This window comes from Enhydra lutris, unplaced genomic scaffold (genome assembly GCF_002288905.1).
Source record: "Enhydra lutris kenyoni isolate GAN:26980312 unplaced genomic scaffold, ASM228890v2 scaffoldscaffold7, whole genome shotgun sequence".
Taxonomy (NCBI): domain Eukaryota; kingdom Metazoa; phylum Chordata; class Mammalia; order Carnivora; family Mustelidae; genus Enhydra; species Enhydra lutris.
This window is the reverse complement of record NW_019154091.1, coordinates 20917078-20941551: the sequence shown is the minus strand read 5'-3', so window position 1 is coordinate 20941551 and position 24474 is coordinate 20917078. Positions and strand designations below refer to the sequence as shown.

Sequence of the window (24474 nt, the reverse complement as noted above, 5' to 3'; positions counted from 1 at the left end):
CTATTATTACATTTCATGGAAGCTCGGGTCTAATCCAAATTCATGTTAATAAACCAGTGCTGTATTTTGTAATTATTTATAGAGAGCTTTAAAAGTTTTAAAAATTAATATAATTAAAGAAGAAATCCATCAAAGAAGTACTTTCCAATACCAAAGTATGTTGGAAATATTGAACTGTTACTTCTCCATTAAAAAAATTGAGTTCATAACCTTCACAACTCTAAGTTCAAACATTTAACTTAAATATATATAAGAATGCTTAAACTTATTCCTGGCTATTAGTGGAGCGAAGAGATTCTAGTATGTTATCAAAATCAAAAGGAGTTTAATTCCATAGACTAGGAATGAAGAAAAGTTAAACGCATGCCGTAAATCCATTTCTACCACATTTTATATTATACCAAACTTAAATGATTGCATTACCTAGCAATACATGCTAATTAGACATTATCTATTCTTATTTTCAGGGATACTATGACACCATGGATGCTGGTTACATGGACGAAGAAGGCTATTTATATGTTATGTCTCGAGTTGATGACGTGATAAATGTTGCGGGTCACAGGATTTCTGCAGGTGCTATTGAAGAGGTATAGATGAATATGGATTTTCTGTTCCAGGTGGTATTGAGAACAGAGCTGAACTGAAGTCAATAATTGAGGTTAAGTCAGCATACCTGGAAAATTACCCTTCATTTGATGCAGAGGCTAGGTTATTCTCGTATCTGTCTCAACTCACTTCCTCATGTGTAAATCCTCCTGTTCTCCACACTCCCTGATCTCTCTCTGGGTGGTAGGGAGGAATTTTAAGAAGCTACATTTATGTGTTATTTATAGGAGAACTTATATACTCTTGCTTCTTGATCCTTGCTACTTGATTGCCTCTAGCTTCTTGATTTTCTCTTAATAACCTGGTTTGCATACCATCTTTAACTGGTATGAGATTTAAACATTTTACTATATTCTTAAATCCTAAGAATTTTCCTCCAATGTAAATACATTGTCACAATGTCTCCCGAAGAGTTTTTTTTTTAATATAATATATTTAATTTGTATACTTACATAGTGTAGAATCCACTTTATTGTTTTACAATACTATGAGTTTTTATACTTGTGTAGATTCTTGGAACGTTCACCACAGGTAGGATACACAAATATGTCAACACTGCTGAAGAATTCTCTTTTAACATTGACCTTCGTATTCTGACCCTCCCCATCCCTGGTGACTACTGATTTTTCTGTTTCTATGTTTTTGCTTCTCTAGAATGTCATATAAATGGACTCATACAGTTACATAATATTTGGAGACTGGGTTATTTCATTTAGGAAAATACATTTGAGATCTATCCAAGCTTTTGTGTGTATCATGATTTGTTTATATTGCTTGTAGTATTCCATTTGTAGATGTACTAACCAGTTTCTGTATCCATTCATTCACTTAAGGATATTTGAATTGTTTCTAGTTTGAAACAATTTTAAATAATATATACATTCATGTATGTGTTTTGGGGCAAGATTAGTTTTTATTTTTTCCAGGATAAGTACCTATCGTGAGTTGGCTTAGTTATGTGGTGAGTGTATGTTTAAGTTTATAAGAAACTGTCAAACTCTTTTCTGAGTGGCTACACAATTTTACATCCTCGCCAGAAGTGTTTGAGGGTTTCTGTTTCTTCCCATCTTCATCTACACTTGGCGTTATCATTATTCTTTATTTAAACCATTCTATTAGATGTGTAATGGTATGTCATTACTTTTAATTTACTTTTCCATAATGCCTTAATGATGTTGGGCATCTTTTGACATGCTTATTTCTCAGCCACATATCTTCTTTGATAAGATACCTGTTGAAAATCAAGGGACACCTGGGTGGCTCAATTGGTTAAGTGTCTGCCTCCAGCTCAGGTCATGATCCCAGGGTCCTGGGATTGAGTCCCCCATTGGGGTCCCTGCTCAGTGGGGAACCTGCTTCTCCCTCTGCCTGCCACTCCCCTCTGCTTGTACACTCTCACTCTCTCTCTCTCTTTCCCTCACAAATAAATAAAATCTTTAAAAAAAAAGTTCTGCCCATTTTTTAAAACTTAGGTTGTTTTCCTATTGTTCAGTTTTGAGAGTCCTTTATCTGATACATGACTTGCAAATATTGTCTTTCAGTCTGTGGCTAGTCTTTTTGTTCTCTTAAAAGCGTCCTTACAGAGCAGAAGTATTTTTCATATTGATGAAGTCAAATTCATTGATTTTTTTTCTTTGACAGATCATAATTTTGGCATTATATCTTAGAACTCTTTCCTAACCCAAGGTCATAAATATTTCTCCTTTGTTTTGACCTAAGAGTTTTATAGTTTCATGTTTTACATTAGCTTTATTATTTTGCATTTTGTATCAGTTTACATTTACATTTTGAGTTTTCATGTGTGTGTGTATGATGCAAATATAGGTTGAGGATTATAATTATTTTTTAATATGGATGTCGATGGTTCCAAGAATCAATTATTGCAAAGACTGCATTTCTCCTTTGAATTTCCTTTGCACCTTTGTCCAATCGGCTGATAGTATTTGAGTGACTCTATTTCTACAGTATCTCTTCTGTTTCATTATTTTATGTGTTTATCTTTTTACCAATACTATTCTGTCTTGATACTATAGCTTCATGGAATGCCTTAAAGTTGAATAGTATTCACATTTGCTCTTCTTTTTCAAAACTGTTTTGGATGTTCTAATTTCTTTGCTTTTCCACATATATTTCAGAATGAACCTTTTGTAGTTACAATGGATTTTTATTACGACTGTATTAAATCATAGATTCTTTTGGGAAAAACTGATATCTGATCCATATGGAAACTTCTAATCCGATAATTTTATATGTGCCTCTATTTCTTGAGGTCTTTTTATTTTTTTAAGATTTATTTATCTATTTATTTATTTGAGAGAGAAAGAGGGAAAGAGAAAGATCACATGCACAGATGGAAAGGGAGAGGGAGGAGCAGACACCCCGCTGAGCTGGGAGCCTTATGCAGGGCTTGATCCCAGGACCTTGGGATCATGACCTGAGCTGAAGGCAAATGCTTAACAGACTTAACACCCAAGTGCCCCTCTTTAGGTCTTTTTGAATATGTTCCATCGGCATCTTATACTTTTCAGTATACAGATTTATACCTAAGTATTTAATTTTTAAGCTACTATAAATATAATCTTTTCTGAAGTTTTAGTTTCTAAATTTTCACTGCTAGTGGATAGAAATGCTGTTGATTTCCCTAAACTGATAATGCATTGTTTTTGTAGATTTTTGAGAGTTCCTATGTAGAAAATCATGTTGTCTGTGAATAGAGATAGTTTTATTGCTTTCTTTTCAGTCTAAATGCCTTTTATTCCTTTTTCTTGCCTTCTTGGACTTGGCTAAAACTTCCAGTATGATACGGAATAACAGTGGTGAGAGCAGACACCCTTGTCTTCTTTCTGATCTTAGGGTAAAAACATTTAATACCTTACCATTAAGAATGATGTTTCATTCTTAATGAAATGAAGGTATTTCTGTAGATAAACTTTATCAAGTTAAGATTAATTTGTTCCTATTTTGATGAGATTTTTTTAAGAGTCTTGAATGAACACTGAATTTTGCCAAATGCTTTTTCTGCTTTTTTAATACATGAATTGCATTAATTTATTTCTAGCTCTTTAGCTTTATGTCACTGGGATAAACCTTACTTGGTTGCAATGTTTTTATGTATTGATTTTTTTTTAAACATCTATAGTACCTTTCTTTGTTCTGAAGTTCCTTATGTGTGGTAATCACATAGCCATTCCATCTTTTTTGAATAGTGTTTGTATCATTTATCTTTGGCCACCCTTTCATCTGGATCATTAGGGATCATTATGAATCCGTACAGATCCATCTGGATCATTATGTTTTCTGTGGACTTACTGTGCATACAGTTGGGTCTTACTTTTATTTTTATCCAGTCTGCAGTCTTTATCTTTTAACTGATGTTTTTAGATCATTTACATTTAAATAAATTATTCATAAATTTATATTTATGCCTATCAGTTTATTAGTTTTCTTTTTTACTTTTTTTCACTCCTCTCCTAGACCCCTATCTCCCTTCTTTTAAGTCATTTCATTCCTTTTTTGTAGCTTCTGTTTCTTTACTGAAAACTGTGCTCCCTTTCATTCCAAGAATGTTTGCCATTCTTCTTGCACCATGGCTGTTGTTGGGTTTTTAGTATTCATCTTTGTTAATTTTATACTGAATGTGCAAATGAGGTGTTAGGGTCAAAGACAGATTTCTTGATAATAAGTGTGTCATTGCCCTCTTAGGTTCTAGCCTTAGGTACTACAGAAGTGCCAGCCAGACACTTCGTAGAAGAGAGATGAGGAAGATAATTTTTGTGGGCCTGTAAAGGGCAAGGAGGCATTGACCTTCCTCCCCCATCAGAAGGTCTCCTTCCAAATGTAAGGCCTTATTCCAAACTCAACTCTTTGATATGTAAATAAGATCTCCAGGAGCCACATAGCCCTGTGTGTCTCAACTCTTACAACTTAGAAATGTTTCCAAGTTCTAAGGCTTCATCTTTTTTTGACATGTAAATACCTAGGAAGGTACTGAGCCAGTCTCCCTAGCACGTTGTGAGTTTAACCTAGAGATCTAATCTCCTCTTGACTTTGATAATTTTGCCTTCTCAGGGAAATTAGAAAAGTTTTATTATCCTTTCAGATCAGAGCAATTAACCCGACAAACAGCTATAGATCAAATTCTCATGGTATTTGAAGATTCTCAGGAGGCTAGGGGTTTTTGTAGGAGCAATGAGGAGTCCAGGAAAGTTTTATCCCCTGCCACCATTATAATAGCTGCATTAAAATTTTTGTGTGATCATTCTAATATTTGGGTCATCTTGGCATTGGCATCTATTGACTCATAGTCCTTTTTTTTTTTTTTCCTAAGAGAGGTTTAGGTTTTCCTGATTCCTCTTATGTCCTGTAATTTTAGGTTTTTATCCTAGACATTTTGAATATTGCATTATGAGATTCTGGATCCTGTTGAAATCATGTGGATTTGTGTTGTGATTACTTATTTTAGTTAAGAACAGACCACCTGTCCCTACTTACTTTCTGTGGACTGTGGTTCCAATGTCCATTTGATTTTCACTCTTTGCAGTGCTATTTTGGTGCATCTCACTTGTGTCTCTCTCAAAGGCCAACCTGAAACTTGAGTTAAGTGTTCAGAACCTACACTGTGCTGAATCGGGTTGGATTCCTGCACGCACCATGTCTGGGGTGCATGGGGTAGGCTCAGGACTTCATACACAGACTTAAAGTATCCCTTTCTCCAACTCCTTCCTCTCCATAACCTACTCGTCACTTTCTGATTTCCAAGGTTCCCCATTGCTGCTATTTTGGGTAAAAAGTCAGGGCTGTATTTCCTGTGCTCTTATCAAGGGTCAATACTGCATGTTCTACGTTCACAGCATCCCTGGGCAGAGGATGAGACAGTCTCTTTGGTAGCACTTGCTTAGTGTAGAGCAGAGCAAGTTAACAGGGATCTCCTCAGGGACTGGATAGCTGCTCTTGGGAGGTGGGCGGGGGGGATCACAAATGGCTCTGAATCTTTCTAGGCTCCCAGGGTGTGTGCATGTGTTTGGGGCTGGCATCCCTCAAGGGTTCCCTCCCACAGGCTGCACACCAGTAGTGGAGAAGGGGAAGGACCCAGCTCTTTTGCTGGCATTCACTTGGAGTAGGGTGCAGAGAGTCAACAAGGTTTCTACAGCTCTGTAGGAAGGAAGAAGGGAACTGCTTCTCTGTGGGTGTTCATCTGGAGTAGGGAGGTAGATTGAAAAGGATTATTTCCCAGATCCTCTGCTCCTTTCCCTGGGCTTCAGTAGAGGCAGACATTTCTTTGGGCTTTTCTGTCTGTCTGCACTTATCGGCAGTTCACCTTTTGGGCTGCTCTAGTACCTGGGCCAGAATATATAGGAGGCAAAACAAAGAAACAAACCATAATGATAACAAAACCCAAAACCTCCAAAGAAACAAACCGAAAAAGGAGGTTGTGTCTCAAGTTCTTATAATTTTAATAGAGTCATCTGATCTGGTTTTTTAGCCCAGAGTTTTTCATTGCAATTAGTAAACGTGATAAGATGGAACCTATTTATTCCATCATTTTCAGAACCAAACCCAGAATAAGTTTTAAATGGAATAGAGCAAAGTTTAAATGAAAGACAATGTTTAAAAATAATTCCATAGGATCAGAACATGCAGAATCAAAGTTGAGTTCTCCTTCCTGTAATCTGAAGATGGTCACCTTCTTTAAAAGTCATTTATCTTCAGTGAAAACAAAATAGTTTAATGCTTCTTGTCATCTCAGCTTTGTGTGTGTGACAATGTAATATAAGTTGAGTAAAAGGAAATATTTTTATGTAATATTTTGGAGTAAGTGGCTTCGTGTGCTATTATAATATTATCTTATTTTTAACCTATTGTGAATTTTGTGATAACCTGAAATTGAAATTCACGCTTCATGTGTTTTGGTGTGTTGGCAAAAGGTGGTTCTGGTTGCATGAACTTTTAATTTCTTGCCTGTAAGAGATTACCTCTAATATTCCACCTGCATTTCTGGCAGAGTCAGCTAATCAAAATATGGAGATTACATATGCAAAGCTTTTATTATCAGTCAAAGTTCTTGGTTCTCTCTTATTTTTAGAACAAAAAAGAGAAGTATCAACCTATTTAAATATATGCTTTAATATGTTTCCACTGACATCCTTCTCATTGTATGTAATCAGAGAATGAGACAGACAGAAGGTAGGCAGTAAAATGACAAAATTGAAAAAAAAAAACAAAAACATGCTAGAATCAATGGTTTCCAACAGGAATTTTGTCACTAGGTCTTGGAGTACTTATCGCACAGAATGACCCATCAGCCTTTAGGCCTTCTTGATGTGAACGTCTCCCTTTATATGAATTAAATGATTAACTCTACTGTATATTTATGTCTAATAAGGAAGTTAATACCTCAGTTCATATCAAGTTTGTCTTCTTTATATTGGCATCTATTAGAAAGTTTTGAACTAACATTCTTTACTGGATTTTTCTCACTTCTTAGCAAAATTGCTTAACATTGAAAATTAATGTGTATGTTTTTACATACATATTTTTATTATTTTTATTGATGACATAACCAACATTTATTAAAGGTGCCCAAACCTTACTTTATTTGTAAATAATTTCTGGGACTCTCCCTAGGATTCTCAGTTGTCAATTCTGAATGCCAGATGCCAATTTGGGTTTTTGAAATAGGATTGGAGGGTCTTAATTCGGGGGAATCTCATTTGTAATAATTAAAAATAGACTGAATGTTGCTTTTATATATAGTGAAAATAGTGTCTTTCCACTTTCTTAAAGTAAAATATGACATGTGCATTACTTTATATAAGACTAAATCAAACAAATTCTATTAGAATTACTACATTAAAAACATTTCAGGAAACTGTATGTTCTTTTCTGTTCTCATCATAAGAAAAAGAGTTCTAGAATGCTTTTATAAATTTAAGAGGATCTTATCCAAATCTCAATACATGTAAGGGCCTTCTGTAACTATTAAGTAATAATCATATCTATTTGAAAAGTTGATTAATGTTTGAGAGCCTGGCATCTAGATAGATACTTAGGATAATCTGGTGGAAAACTGGGTGTGAAATCTGCTATTTCAGGTCTTAGGAGCCAAAATTACTAGGAGCTAATGTGGTCCTTCTTGCTTGGTTTTCTTTCACTATTGTGGACAGGTTTCATGTGGAGACACCTCCAGGGAACAAATTAGGCTCCCTGGTTTCATTCTTTCACTTGTAGCTTAAGTTTCATTTTGTTAAATAATCCTACTAGTATCCTTGGGAACTTGGAAATCTGCTGTTAAAATACTGCACTTAAATCCTAGAGCTGTGTTCATTGCAATTTGCCCTTTGGAAGGTCATTTGAACCAAAGTTTCACTGTTTGTTTTCCAAGTTAGCTATTTTGTTTGCTATTTTTAGGAGTGATTTCTTCAGGATTGAATATATTTCCATAAAGTATGTATTCAGCAAAGATGCTATGCAATTTCAGTTCTACCCAGCATTAAATGACTATTGGCTTTAAATAGTTGTAAGATTGCTGAATATTTTCCTAAGTATAAATATGGATATTGATGATAATGTGGAAACTAACAGTTTCCTAGATGACTCCAATATCAGAGGGAATGAAGAAGTATTCTTCTTGTCACTGCAGAGGCAATCTCCTACCAAACACAGGATCCTTGCACCTTTGAAGGTGCTTGATTTAAACTAATACTTCTACAATTAAAAGCATAATTGAAAATCTGTGTAATTTAACCGCTAAAGTCATAGAATCTTTCAAATCCATTAAAATTTACACAAAAATGATAGTACCCCCTTCAAGCTCTATTACAAAACTGTAATCATCAAGACAGTCTGGTACTGGCACAAAAACAGACACATAGATCAATGGAACAGAATGCAAAACCCAGAATTGGACCCTCAACTCTATGATCAACTGATTTTTCAACAAAGCAAGAAAGAATATCTAATGGAAAAAAGTCTCTTTAACAAATGTGTTGGGAACATTGGACAGCCACATGCAGAAGAATGAAACTGGACCAATTTCTTACATCATACACAAAAATAGACTCAAAATGGATGAAAAACCTGTGAGACATGTGAGACATGGAATCCGTCAAAATCCTAGAGGAGAACACAGGCAGCAACTTCTTTGACCTCGGTCACAGCAACTTCTTGCTAGACACATCTCCAAAGGCAAGGGAAACAAAGACAAAAATGAATGATTGGGACTTCCTCAAGATCAAAATCTTTTACACAGCAAAGGAAACAGTTGACAAAACCAAAAGACAACAGACAGAATGGGAGAAGATATTTGCAAATGACATATCAGATAAAGGGCTAATATCAAAATCTATAAAGAATTTATCAAACTCAACACCCAAAGAACAATAATTAAATCAAGATAAGGACAGAAGACATGAACAGACACTTCTCCAAAGAAGATACCCATATGGCCAACAGAAAAAATGCTCAACATCACTTGGCATCAGGGAAATACAAATCAAAACCACAGTAAGATACCACCTCACACCAGTTATAGAATAGCTAAAATTAACAAGTCAGGAAATGACAGATGTTGGCGAGGATGCAGAGAAATGGAAACCTTCTTACATTGTTGGTGGGAATGCAAATTGGTAAAGTCACTCTGGAAAAAAATATGGAGGTTCCTCAAAAAGTTGAAAATAGAACTACCCTTAGACCCATCAATTGCACTACTGGGTACCTACCCAAGGATACAAATGTAGTGATCTGAAGGGGCACCTACAACGCAATGTTTATAGCAGCAATGTCCACAATAGCCAAACTATGGAAAGAACCCAGATGTCCATCAACAGATGAATGGATAAAGAAGACCTGCATATATATATATATGTGCGTCTTCTTTATCCATTCATATATATATATATACATATACATTTTATTTATCCATTTTGTATATATGGATATATATATCCATTTTATATATAATATAAGACATTATATACATTATAATATATATAAATATGTATTATCCATTTTTAAATACACACACAATGAAATACTTTTGAGTCATCAAAAAAATGAAATCTTGCCATTTGCTATAATGTGAATGGAACTAGAGGGTAAGCAAAATAAGTCAGAGAAAGACAATTATCATATGATGTCTCTCAAATGTGGAATTTAAGAAACAAAAATGTAGAATCATAGGGGAAGAGGGAAAAATAAAAAAGATGAAATCAGAGAGGGAGATGAACCATAAGAGACTCTTAATCATAGGAAACAAACTAAGGGTTGCTGGAGTGGAGGGGGTTTGGGGGATAGGGTGCTGGGTGATGGACATTAAGGAGGGCATGTGATATAATGAGCACTAGGTATTATATAAAACTGATAAAAAAAACACTGAACCCTACCTCTGAAATTAATAATATACTATATGTTAATTAACTGAATTTAAATGAAAAATTTTTTAAAAGACTGTGGAAAATGCTATCAAATTTGAGTGGGAAATGATTTTAAATAATAATTCTATAGTTAATCTATCAATCAAATATAACAAAATAAATACATTTTAAAGATATAAGGACAAGGAAGGTTTACAAATCAGTGCTACCAACTATGAAAAAAATGATGCTTGGAATGTTATATATTAAGAACAAAATGTGAGAGATATAATACCATAAGACAAGAAGGCATCAGCCTGAGGATGAACTATGAGGATGGACCTCAACCTTGCATAAACATTAGAATCCCATCTGGATCTCTTACAAGTACAACTGTCCAAATGAGAAGATCATCTGGGATGCTGGTAATATTCAATTTCTTGGATTAAATACACAGATGTGTTCATTTTGCAATGTTTAATCACAAAAAAAATACATAAGCCTAATTTCCACCCAACACTTAATCCAGAAAATCAAGGGGTTGAGTCCAAGTGTAGGCATTTTTTAAAAGCTCTTTTGGTTATTATAATTTGCATCCAAAGTGGAACCACTGCCCCTAAAATAAGCTAAAATGCAAATAAATTAATATTTTGTGAACCCATGATAGAGAAGATTGTTAATTATGCTCCTTAATATATAGTATATTTTTAAAAAACACCTCTTGTTTATTCATTTTTTAATTGATGCATTCCTTTATTGTTACTGCTTACTCTTATTCTCCATTCTTCCCCAACCATTCTATTGTGTTTAGTGTATATACTTTTTATATGTTTTTCATCAAATATAAATTGTCATATGTGCTTGCAATTTTAACTGATTTAAAAGGTATTTTATTGATATCTTATTCTGTTACTTGAGACACCTACTGTCCAATATAATAAACGAAGAACTAGAATGGTAATTTAAAAATCTATTAATATAATGTTTAATACCAAAATGAACTACAAAACAAAAACTATTTTAAAATATTTAATTTTAGAGGAAAAAACTGATCAAGGAAATAGAGGTATTTCATTTTATGATTAATTTTCAAGATGACTTCTTTCTCAGAAAGATCAAATTATTTTTTTTTGTGGTACTATTGTGGCACATTGTATTTAATACATGTTTAGTTTTTAGTCTACTTGTAAAGTTTTAATTTGAGTATTATAAAAGTTTTGGTTTAAGAAAAAAAATGACAGTATCTCAGAAACAACAAATGACCGGCATTTCCCAGGCCTATTACCCTGTAATCTGTATTCCCCTATTATCTATATTTATACAGATATTCCTCCACTTGAGAAAGAGGTTGCGTCTGGCTAAACCTATCGTAAAATGAAAATACCATAAATTAAAAATGCATTTAATACACCTAACTTGCCATAAGTCATAACTTAGCTTAAGCTACCTTAAACATGCTCAGAACACCTACATTAGCCTGCAGCTGGGTGAACTCATCTAACACAAAGCAGACTTTATAATTAAGCGTTGAGTACCTCGTGTAATTTATTGACTATGGTACTGAAAAGGAAAACAGAATGGTTGTACGGGTACCCAGTGGTTCTAAGTGTATCCGTTGTTTACCGGGTAATCACTGATGGGGAGCCAAGGCTTCTCGCCGCTGCCAGGGATCACAAGAAAGGGGTGTCTATTGCATACCACGAGACTGGGAAAAGACCGAAATTCAAGGTTTGACATATAGTTTCTCCCGAACACGTGTCGCTTTCACACCAGCCTAAAGACAAAGAGTCGTAAATTGGAACCATTGCACACTTTTGATGAGTCAGTTACCTCCCAAGTTGTATCATTTTTTCAGTTCTTAACTGCCAACGAGTCACGGATGCTTTGTGGATTGTACGTGGAGGAAACATACGAAAGTGGCTTTTGATATTTTTTACCCCCATAGGACATTTGTTTGGCCTCTGTCCCTTAAATGTTGCCAAGACATACTTTGATGCTTTCCTTTTTAACGATTCAGTTGTTGAAATCATAATTTGGCATGTAAATATTATTTGTAGAGCCAACATAGAAAGCTGTCTCCCTCCCTTTATGGCATCTTTTTAACACTGATAGATTAATACAATATTTTATCCACTATAGTAATGAACCTCATTTACAGATGACATAAATTTCCAGTAAATGATTATGTAGGTCACAGATTTTCGAGTTTGTCCACAAACTAGGCAAAAATGTGAAACTTTGATGTTGTGGAAAAGTGTGTTATATATTACTTCTGATTTTAAAATACTCTGCCCATATGGAAAAGCTGTCAGCATTTTCCCATCCACTTCTAAACATGCAAACACTGAGGATGGAAACTTGGCAAAATTAAAGCAACAAGGTGAAAGAAGGGCAAACTGGAAGATTTGGTGTTTGATTTAGTTAAAATTATAGTTATACTGGTTAGGTGACAAAATACCTGGATGGGCAATTTTTTTAAACAGTAATTTGAACAGATACCCTGACATTTAAAAAACTAAGGTAGAGAGGCTTATGGCACCAGTGAAAACTTTAATATATAAATGTAAGTATATACATTTAATATATATAAATATATAATATATTATATAAATATATATATGTATAAATAAATACACACACATATGTGTGTGTGTGTATATATATATATATATATATATATATTTTTTTTTTTTTTTTAAACAAACCCTGGCTAGGCAGGTAAAAGTTTTTCTCTACTCATTCAAGGAATCCTAAATTGGAATGATAGCATTTGGCTTACCAAGTCTGTATCTTATCTGCTGTAGACAAAATATTCTCTTCCAAGGACTGTGACTGACTATACTACCTACCAGTACAAATCTGTGGCAATAAAATTTGTCTCTAAGCATATGGACCTAAACCATAAATAAAATCTTAACAAATCAGGAAGCTGTTGAGAGTACTTGGTGAGTTCAGACTAAAGCACTGGGAGAAGATGGTGTTATATGGTCTGTACAGTTGGTGTTTTGCAGAAGCTTTTTCATGAGGCCCAACTAATGGAAGATGAGGTGCATGTCTCTGTCTCAGCAATGAAGTTAATAAAATGTAGAGCACAAAAATCATTTATTGAACACATACTATCCTCAGCAGTATCAGAGTCTAAAACTATGTGGATGGCAACTCCTACAACTGGGTCCTTCAGCGTGGACGGTAACAAGAGGATGTAGGAGATGCTGATTTCTTCCTTGCATTAGGGGCTATGTGAGGTAGTGCACTGAGTTTGTACTGAACAGGCTAGGAGTTCATGGAGTCTTCCAGGAGCTCAGAGAAGAGACGGCTCATTTTCAACTTGGCATAAATGAAAGAAGAATTCGTGGAAACTTGGGAACTTGAAAGGGGCATGTCCTAGATTCTGCTGATTTTTCTCCTCTCTGGCTGTGCCTTTTTAGTCTAGTTTGGCAGCTGGTCCTTTTTCTTGTAGCCATTAGATGTTGGCGTTCCTAATAGCTTACATTCTTCTCACTGCTTTCTCCCTAACTAATCTAATCTACGTCTACAGCTTTCATTACCATCTGTGCATTTAATGACATTCAAATGTGCATCTCCAGACTAAGATTCCCATCAGATTCAACTGCCTCGACTCGGGTATCTCAAAGGTGCTTCCATGGAACATCTCCAAGACTTAATATGTGATCATTCCTTCCAAGCCCAGCCTTCACTAGTATTTCCTGGCTTAGAAAATGGCACCCATATCATCCAGTCAGCTGTTTAAGCCAGAAAGCACAGAACCATCCTTAGCGTCTCTACCTTCCTCTTTGCACCATATCTAATTTGTCATAAAATTGTGTTCATTTTACCTCTAAAGAAACTCTAGAATCTTCATACCCCCGTCATAGGCTTGGTCTACTACTGTAGCCTCATGGGTGATTTCAACAAATTGTAATACTCACCCTTAACAGTCCTCTATTCTCCACAATAAACGCAAAGTAAGTTTGTTTTTCAGAATACACTCTGAAGTAAAAAGAAGCTGAACAGAAAAGACTATGTACTATAGATGATTCCAGCATTCTGAAAAAGGACTTTGGAGACTCTGAGAAGATCAGTGTTTGCCAAAGGCTAGCAGGGACTAAGAACAAATAAGCAGAGCACAAGAGATTTTTTTAGGCGAGTGAATCTATTCTGTAAAATGCAGTAAAATGGTGGACACACGTCATAAACCCATAGAATGTGTAACACCAAGTGTGAACTCTAATGTGAACTCTAGATTAAGATGAGAATGACGTGTTGATGTTGGTTCATCGTTTCTACCATATATTACTCTGGTGAGGGATTTTGAGAGCAGGGGAGGCTGTGCATATATGGGAGCAGGACATATACAACAAATCCCTGGGCTTTCCACTTAGTTTCGCTGTGAATCTAAAACTACTCTTAAAAAAAAAGTCTATTCAAACAAACAAACAAAAAACCTGTATCTCCTCCTCAACTCCAGAAAGTGCTTTATTGCCTTTCCAGTGTTACTAAAATTGGAAGTCCTTAGCACAGCCCCTTTCTACCTCTGCACCTTCATCTCCTCTTGCTCCTTTCTCAGTCCTGCTTTCTGCTTTCCTTCCACATTTATCTCTTTCAGGTTGGAATGGTTTGTGCCAAGTCCTTCCTCAGGGCTTGGCCCCGCCTCTCCGCCTCTGCCTCATCAGCGTCTACCCTCCTGCAGACCTGAGCTCATTCTCATTTCCTGAAGGCTTCGTGGAGACCCGTGTTTATCCTCCTGCTTTTGCCATATATTTCCCAAGGCTTTTTGGCTGCGTTTCCTAGGGCTTTCATATAAAAACCAGGCTAGTTCACCGGAGCCTTTATCACTTCTATATTTAGACATTCCTAATAATGAGTACTCGTGCTTGTTTTTTAACGTCGCCCTCCTCCATTAGACTGTAAGCACCCTGAGACCGTTCTCCACCTGTTTTTGCTCACTCCTGAGCCTGGTGCAAAGGTTGGAACAGAAAAGGATTTAGTAACTATTTGCTGAAAGATCAAGAAGTGCCAAAGGAGCTGTCGGTATATTGCCCACTGTTTTCTCTAGCCATTAGGGATTTGCAGTCACTAAAGACCAATCAATCTCTCGGAAGAAGACATTTTGAACAATCCTTTTTAGAAGCACCCTCACGGCAGAAGCGTGTTTGTAACCCTAAGCTTCTGTGTCTCATGTGGTCGCTCTGCAGGTTCTTGTGATTCCAAAGGGAGAGCCGCTTTGTTCCTTAGGATATTTAGAGCTCGGGGTAAGCGGTATGAAAGTGATTCCTCGATTGGCATGATCATCTGAGGTCAGGGCTTCAAAGCCATGCCCAGCCTTTTCTTTCAAGTCGGGAAATCCTCTCTTGGGGGATGGTCCCTCAACAAAAGAAATGCTCTGTTCATTGCTCAGTACCAGATATAAATAAAATCACTGCTTAATCATGGGGCTGCCTTGGATTTCTCTGGGGAGTGCTCTTATGGTAGCCAGCACCAAAGCCACATCACCGTGAGGTCATCATTTTCCGGGTGCCCATTGCAATTTGTCCCCATGTGGCATCTGCTGCTTATTTGCCCCGACTTTATTAATGAGCAGGTGAGATGAAGAAACAAGTCCTCACTTTCCAGTAAACAAAGTAATTTGTCTTAATTACGGTTAACCTTTATAAGTGACTACCACAGGTCCTAACAATTCAGTCACCCCAGTTATAATGATAGGAATCGTGAATCTGTAGTAATTTCCACACAGGCAGCTACAGGTTTTGCGTTCTCTGACATGTACTTTTTTTCCCAGCTGAAATACATACATACATACGTGTGTGTGTATTTGTATTCTTATATATGTGCACATATATTTTCTAAACGCATGCTTTTCCCTCTCACAGTCAGTCCTTTCCCATGGCACTGTGGCCGACTGCGCTGTTGTTGGCAAGGAAGATCCTTTGAAAGGCCACGTCCCCTTAGCACTCTGCGTGTTGAGAAAAGGTGAGAAATCTTTGTCCTCCCTGAGTGTCTGGACCCTGAATGATGAGCGAAGGTTAACTCAGTGCTTATCATCTGTACTTTTTCCCTAGACATAAATACAACAGAGGAACAAGTTTTGGAAGAAATTATAAACCATGTTCGACAGAGCATTGGCCCTGTGGCTGCTTTTCGAAATGCAGTGTTTGTCAAACAGTTACCCAAAACGAGGTCTGGCAAAATTCCCCGGTCAGCTCTGTCTGCCCTTGTCAACGGCAAGCCATATAAGGTAAATTATCAAAAATATTTAATGTCAGGTTCTGAAACATTTCTTCCCACTTCTTTGGCATTAGCATTTTTTTAATGTAAAGGGGGAAATGGCATAGCCACTCTCTAGGAATGAGGGATGTGGAACACAGATTAACAGCATATGCTTTGAGATTATAGGTATAGTGTGTGGAAATACTTTTACTATTATTAGTAAATATGTTAAATTCAAACAACTTGTGGGAATGCAGTCTTACTGAATTAAAGACACAACCTCCTTTATTGTAGTCATTAATGTCTATTACTAAATGAGAAAGCAAACAATTGAGGCTGGTTATGCATGCTTCAACAGTTCTAATTGATGCATATGCTAATTATTTCTCCTGTTGTGAGTGAAAATTGTTTTGGCAAACATTTGGCTAATTTAAATATATATATACTTTTTAAGTTTTGTGCACTTTATATGTGCATAGTTATACATGTCTTTAATCCTCAAGATCTAACAGAAGGTGATGCAGCAGTAAATAGTAGTTGTAAATACAAAAAAAAAAAAATTCTAGGGAGGCACATAGAAAGGCTCATTAGAGGACTAGAGAAATTACCACTTAGGACCTCTGGTTTTGTTAACTGAACAGTTTATTACTCTGGAAGACTATACATACATTTTAAAATATTAAATTTGGATTCCCCTTTTTTGAACATTTTCTATATGCCTTTATAAGAAAATGGGGAGTGCAGTATTGCAGGTTAATTGTTTAATTACAGGGAGAGGGAAAGAAGTTCAAGGAAGAACATTCATCAGACTCGTATTTTCTTTCCAGATAACACCTACAATTGAAGACCCCAGCATTTTTGGGCACATAGAAGAAGTGCTGAAGCAGTCATCATGACTTTGTTTCCTATTTTGAGTCAATTTGAATTAATTTTCTAATTGATTGGAGTCAAATTTTTGGAATTATTTCCCATAAATAAATATTTAAATAGAAATTACTTGCAAACTGAAATATGAATTATAAAGCTTGGTCTAAAAAAACAGTACTTGAAGCCTAGGGAAAGACCTGTGCCTTCTGTTTCATTAGACCTAAAGAGCATCATTTTCAGTTGTCTGTAACATGGCTCCTTAGAGGTTGTTTAGCACTTTAAGAAAAATATATCTAATGATTGATTTTTTAAAACTGAACCCTCCCAAATAGTTGAAAGAGACACATTAATATAGAGTTACTTGCTGAAACGAGGAATCTGTAGCTTTGACCTAAAACCTAAAAGTCAAGTTGAAGTCAGAAAATTATAATTTTTCTTACAGCAATTCTGAATATTTTCTAATATTCTTGAGATGTCCTCATGCATGGTTATTTTAAATGTAATCGATAGATAACATGGAAAGTCTTTGGTAATCATCTATACAGATGAACTTCTAGATAGAAGGATCTGGCTTGTCATACATATCCTGAGGGAAGGTTGGCTACCGGAGCGCAGCTCTGCCTTTTGGTCATTTTTTCTTAGTCAAGGGAAATCCTGTGCCTGGTGGAACCTAGAGGTCATTTTATCCAATCTCTTTGTCATGGAGATGAGAGCTGTTTGGAGATCCTCCTCCTGTCTCAGACTCCTAGTTGACTGTACACTTAAGGATTCCAACTTCCTATAAAAACAAGCAAATGACACAGAAATGGGGTATACTGATAAGGAAAGTTCGTAAGGAAGAAAGATAAAAGTTTTTACATTATGCTAAAGACCAGGAGTTTTTAAGAAACCCCAAATCCAGATTTTTATGTGGAATCTCTAATTTTTAAATAACTCACTGAGAAATATATTGTGACATCCAAACACATCTTTTGATTTAAACTTACAGAAAAGTATTGAGAAATTAAGTAATTGAAAATGAGTCTTTGTTACTAAGCTTATGGTAATGTGCCAGTTAGCCAGAGTAGCTTGACATAGCTAGTTAAATATGTGATTTACTTAGGATTACTTAGGATTCTACATGGTATTGGTTATCAAAGATACATTTAAAGTAAAAAAATATACCATGCCCACTGAGTCTTTGATGGTGCTCAAAGTATTTCCCAATCTTGCAGTCCGTCAGGAACATTATTTTTAAGAGCAGCTGTCCTAACCTAATGGTTTGGGCACATGAAACATAGAGATAACATGTAAGAGCTTATTGACTTGTTTGTTTCATAAAAGTTACTTATAACCAGTATAAGACATTCTGAAAAATAGTTTTTTTGGACCATAGGCTGTATAAATAAATGGCTTCTCAAAGGAATGTCCTATTTACTTAAATCGGCTACTTGATTGTTAAACCTGAAAAAATATAGTCAGCTCATTGTTCTCCTGAGTTACACCAACTAGATAGACATTCAACTTATAATTTGAAGCTGTCGGGTTCCTTAAAGTGTCTCTTCTATTGGGTACATTTCACTCATAATCGCAACTTAATCTTGACGAATAATACATTTTTAATGTTTAAAATGTATTACCTTATTTTTTCATATAAGATTCAGTTAATTTGAAATGGCAAACTCTTTAGCCGAATGCATATCGTCGTTCATTTGCAAGGTATAAACAAAGGCATGTGCGAAGGGTACATTTGTCTTGCAATCAGTTCTAAAGGGACATGTTAGCAATCAGGCTTGAGTTATTTTCCAGTTGAGTGGGATTGGAAAACAGTGCATGAGCCTGGAGAGAAAGTACTGTTGCTTTCACGTGACCAAAGTGATACCCTTGATCATGTGACCAAGAAAGATACACTTAAGTTGTGGATTGCCTAAAATTTGGAAGGAAAAAAAAAAGGAATTTTCTATTTAATACTTACCATAAAGCACTTTCACTAGATTGTACCTAAAATATTTTGGATTAAATGTATCTTCAAAAAATACAATATAATGTTACTAAAAATACAATCATATTTAAATGTGCTGAAATAAAGTCTGCATGGCCTTCTTTTGATATCGTCATGGAAGTTTTTACTGTAAGACATTGGAAAGATTTAAAGTTGTTCTTTTAAAATCTATGGAAAAGTTTTTCCGATTGAGTTATTTTGTTCAAGACAATACATTAAATATATAAAAATTAGACCTGCTTTACATTTTAGGAGCACTTTGATTTATTAAAAGTGTATTTGGGAAGGCTCTCATCATTACAAATGTGAAAATTCATAAGGCTGATAGATGGTCAGAAGGAAAAATACTGAGATTCTGAGCTTAATCCATAAATGGAGCTTAGAATCTGGCAGAAATTATATTCTACGTTGAAGAGTATTTTATACTTTTTTTGAGGGAATAGGTAGATCTTTTTCTCTCTCTACATTAGAGTCTATTATAAACAATTTGACTATTTCTTACCAGATGATCTCTAAAGGGGAGAAACTGATTTATGTGATTAAGTCATGTATTAAGAGTAGATACAAATCGTTTGTTATTATAACATCATATTTTTTATATTACATTTCATTTCCTTAAGCCAAGATGCCCGTCATCAGATGAGCTTAGAAAGCTCTTTCCCATTGTTCCTGCTCAGGCAACATTTTTAGAAAATTTACAATCACCTTCATAAGCAAGTTTAGTGCTCCCCCTTGTGGCCGACTCACTGAAGATAAATAATTGAGTCACTCAAAGGATAATTTGCATTATGGTTTAAGTAAATTGTTTAAACACTGTGTGACTAGAAAACAAAGATTAAACAGAGAACTGGAAGTATTTTTTTTTATTGACAATGGAGAGGGTTTCTGTTACCATTACCTTTTGACTGAATCTGTTAAACAAAAATAGACATCAAAACAAATGTAATGTACGTGCAACCATAGCAAATTAAATACAAAAAGGAAATTACTAATGACAGGTCTTGCGCTTCATAAGATCGAGCAGCAGAAAATCAGCAGTTAGATAAATGGTATTATTAAATAGGTTTTACTTTGAAATCTCCCATATAAACAAAGAATAAACAACAGTAACACCACCAAATAAAGCCACAGGGAAGAGTTACTCTTCTATACTTTTATACACTATATATGTTAATCATTCTGTCTTTCATTTATTTCCTCTGATAAGACTGACTTCAGGGAAGTCGCAACAAGGCCATCTTGGCTAGAAGCTTATAACATTAGACATGAGTCTGGCTAATGCCCTGTTACATTGACAAAAGGGAAAGGTTTCTGGGTTTTGTTTTTTTATTTTTTATTTTTTTCAATGGAAATGAGCCTCAGACTCTGCAGTGGTTGACATTCACTGAGCAGTGCTGGCTGGCGGTTCAAGATATCTGATGAGCATGTGGTTCTTAGTAAAGAAGTTCTTTTTTTTTCTTGGTCCACAGGTAACAAGAGAAGATAATGTTTATTCCTTATAAATTTTTTTAAATAATTGCTTTTGACTCTTGTAAACAGTTTAGCTCTGTTTTATATTGAAAAGGAGATCGAGCCATCACAGTGCTATTTCTAAAGATATAGGACATCCCTGATTGCCTTTAAAGGACTATTTTTGGCTCCAGTTCCAGGTTAAATCATTCCTTTTTACATGATCAGAGGCAGGTTTTCAGCTTTAAGTATTGACAGACTTGAAGGAGAAACATATCGATTTGACTGTTACAATTCAAAAACTGTAAAAATGGTGGAATGGTAAAATACAAACAGTACTTGGAATTGTCAAATGTTTGCACTCGAGACTCCATGAACCATATATTTTATTTTTTTAAAAATCATATTTATATCCATTTACATAAGACTTACACATTTAAAAAGAAATACACAGTAATACATAAATGCCTAGTATATTACAATAAAACATGAAAAAAACAGTGGCTCCATTTCATAAAAGCTGTTGTACAGAATTTATGATGTGGATGATGCTTATTATTCAAATGACTTAAGCATTTTCTTACAATTGTAGTAAACGAATCAAGCTTAATATCTGACTCCCCCCAGATCACATTTTCAGCTGAATAAGCCATTAATTGTGGTTGTTTCCTTAGAATTCAGTCTTCACAAAGGTCTTCACTGTTCGTCTTCCAGGATGGTAGTGCACTTTAGGTAGAGTAGACGGAAAAGACATCTAAAATATTTAATGCACAGCGTTAGTCTACCCACAGCTCCCAGCCTGGACAATTCCCCCTCTGCCACCATTGGTGATCTCCATGCAGCCTGCCCTACGTCTGCCCTGGGAGTCCGTGAACAGAACGTCAGCTAGGATCTGACCGAAAGCTGTATGTAATTAACATTTGCTCTTCTCCGATTTTGTGCAGGCCAACTTAATAAATAACAAGGTTTGCTCAAGTTTGTGGAAAGCATGGTGGTAAATAGAAACAAAGGTATTCACAGAAAATGTGAGCTGTCCTTTTGAAAAATTTAGAGCTCGCTCATCAGTAAATTTGGTTGAATTGACCTATTCCATGGAAGAGAGTCATATTCTAGTTCATATCTTTTAGAGCTCTTCAAAAGACACCTTTTTGAATTGTGACAAAACAAAATGGTAATAAATGACATATCTGATGTGGCATCACTGATTCTTTTCTGTCATACTATGCTTAGGAAAAGCTCACAGTTTCTCTTCCCAACACAAATGAAGCAACAAATGACACGTTCTGAATTATTTTAATAATAAAAGTGCTAACAGAAATTGGTTGCCCCAGATTAGGTTATTGTAAAAATAAATACCTTTATCCCATTTAATGGTAAAAACTGGGAAATATGAACTAGAATGCCATGCACAAAATACAGACTGCAAATAGTTAGAGTAATTCTACCCATCAGTCAGGAACTAAGAAGCAAGCACTACTCCACATATTAAATAGTCATTTATAAATTAGTGAAGTATTCAGTTCCTGGGGAAGTTATCATGTTCTGTGTAGAAGCTATTACAGTGTTTTGGAACGCCTCTTACTTAGCCGAATCATTATATACTTTAGATCATGCCTAATTAGATGCCAAATTGTATACCGTAATTAAATTTTTAATGTTGGGTTTTACATTCTGAAATTAAATCTCTTATCAGAAAGCTTTTTGTTTTATCAGCAGCTTCAAATAGTGACCCAAATAAGGCAGCACACCAGCTCCCGTATTAGGCCCCAAAGACCCACAATAAATTGCATGGAGCTTTTAGTTCAAGGCAATGAATAAACAGCACAAGATGAGCTGTTCCTCTGCCTATAACTGTTTCCTCTCCCCATCCCTGGGCACACATTGGGTTCCAAATATTGCTTTAAAAATTATTTTTCCAAAATATTAATTTATTATAAATGGTAAATATTTTGGTAAAACTCAGTTTTAGGTTAAAAAAAATTCATGAGCACTTGACATGTATCATCCAGGAGACCACAGTCTAACTACTGACTGTTTTTCAGTCAAACTCCCATTTTTATACGGACTTGGAAGTGGATTTTTCATCAGCTAAGTATTTCTCTTAAATGCCTGCTGCTAGCTTACAACGATATCATCAAAGTTTTAGTCCTACTTGCATTCTTGTAATTTCACTTTGTTCCTCTGCCGTAAGCCCCAGCTCCTTACAACCCATTTATTTGTTTTCAACAAATATAAATAAAAGCGATGGAAAATAACATGCTAAAAGTGCAAAAATTGTCAGCCTATTGTTTTTAAGAATAAATCACCTCTAGGACATTCTCCTGTCTCTGCTATTTGACTCTGTGTGTACCTACTAAAATCACTCTCTGCTTACGTCAGCTGCTCCTGCAGAAACTACTCACTTAAAAGTGTGTCATTCTCAAAGTGTCAAACTGTCCTCAGTAAAACCCTATGTGCGTCCATATAAAATGCTACTCAAAAGTAGGTGCTGGTGGCTGGGGCTGCGACCTGCCGATGTGTCATAAGATAGTGGCAGGCCTCCAACAGCGGGACCTTACATCAGTCAGAGCAGGCAGATGGTGACTGGAAGGACACGATTCAGAGCTACGATACTAAGACTCGTCTCCTACTGTCTAGCAATCCGAAAGGGTGATCTCCCTTCTGGACTGCGAGGCCATCCCAAAGCGTGTCGTGTATATTTCCTGCTCTATGGAGGTGCCGCTTTGGGGTGGTTTGGTTTTGGTCAGCCAAGGGAAGCTACTCACAGCAAGTCAGTGCTGCCTCCTTTGAGTGGCTTGTCAACATGAGTATGTGCGAACAGTGGAGTTGTCTAACCTCTGCAGTCTTGATGAAGCAACTGCGAACGGAGAAAAGGGCTTTAGAGGAACTTGGATGATGGAGTCCAGAATCTCAGATGAGAAGGGTGACCCCCTGCGTAAAGGGATCCTTAACATATTAGTAGACCTTCTTTCTCTCAGACATGAGCCACTCCTATCCCTTCCCACTAGACCAAGTTACTAAAGAAAAGTTACTCCGGTGTGATTCAGCTGGGCTTTCGAGTTGTGTATTCCTCCTTAGAAGCCTGTGGAAAGCAGCTCCCCACCGCGCTTCTGTTTTTGAAGCAAAGATTGCTTCTAGAGAATTCCAGATAGTGGATTTTTCTCCCCTCTCCAAGTATTGAAGAGCTTCTTCACTAATTTGAATCACATTAGATTCCTCATGAATTTTGTTAACATGTTCCATAATATTAACAAGTGAGAAGATGTGTAGATCAGAGATCATGGTTTATACTGAAACTAATTTTAAGGGCCATGAGGGCTATAACCTTGAAAAGAAATAATGACTCTGGGCAATTGTCTTAATAAAGAGAGAGGGAAGCTTTTTTTTTTTTTTAAATGCCTACCAAATAGAAATAACTTTGTGACTACTATTTCAAAGTGGTCTCTCCTTCAGAATGGCTGTTTTCCTTTGTGAAGTATGTCACACAAGTCTAATGTCCACAGAAGGAAATAATACTAATTGGGAAATTACTGTTGGCTTTGTGTTTGTTTAATTCTCTTCTCATAGTTGTGCTTGTTTATTTAAGGCCTTCTGCCTTGGTCAGAGGTAAAAATATCTGATGAGTCTGGGTTTCTAAGACAAAATATAAAACTTATAATATTCAAACATGTAGGGTGACCACAGAGTTAATTTCCATTCACTAAGGACCATTAGTCCAAATCCAACCTCTAACTAAACAAATTCTTTACTTTGAGAATAGAAGAATAAAGAAACACAAATCATGCAGATGAGTATTGTTCTTCCTAGATGTGGACATTAGCCAAAATTGTCCTTTTTAGGATTTTCTAAATTCTTTTTAAAAATGTAAACGAGGTGCCATGGGTTCATGCATCAGCCGATTCCAAGAGTCTGGTTTTTTATGAAAGCAAAGTAAACTTCAAGCAGAGCAAACCAACTTAAGAAAAGAATTCCAGAAAGCTATGCAAGGTCAGAGAATGATACTAGCTTTTG

The 24474-nt window shown here is 35.7% G+C and overlaps 2 protein-coding genes across 5 annotated transcripts in view; one reads left to right on the top strand and one right to left on the bottom strand.

Moving 5' to 3' along the window:
• The window catches only part of LOC111142159 (acyl-CoA synthetase short chain family member 3), a 153632-nt gene extending 134399 nt beyond the window's left edge, over nucleotides 1-19233 (top strand). Inside the window, exons 13-16 of the mRNA XM_022495151.1 lie at nucleotides 468-590; nucleotides 15830-15929; nucleotides 16019-16194; nucleotides 16994-19233. Coding sequence (XP_022350859.1) covers nucleotides 468-590; nucleotides 15830-15929; nucleotides 16019-16194; nucleotides 16994-17062 — 468 coding nt within the window. The 3' untranslated portion in view covers nucleotides 17063-19233. The remainder of the gene's footprint in view (nucleotides 1-467; nucleotides 591-15829; nucleotides 15930-16018; nucleotides 16195-16993) is intronic.
• A 1741-nt stretch (nucleotides 19234-20974) lies between these two features.
• Nucleotides 20975-24474, bottom strand: part of LOC111142065 (PTPRF interacting protein alpha 2) — a 492908-nt gene continuing 489408 nt past the window's right edge. For 3 of the 4 annotated variants that reach the window (XM_022495008.1, XM_022495010.1, XM_022495012.1), the window contains one exon: nucleotides 23262-23320. In XM_022495008.1, the coding sequence (XP_022350716.1) occupies nucleotides 23262-23320 (59 nt within the window). Of the gene's footprint in view, nucleotides 21218-23261; nucleotides 23321-24474 lie in introns of those variants that run through there. The other variant, XM_022495009.1, reaches the window with a different exon arrangement.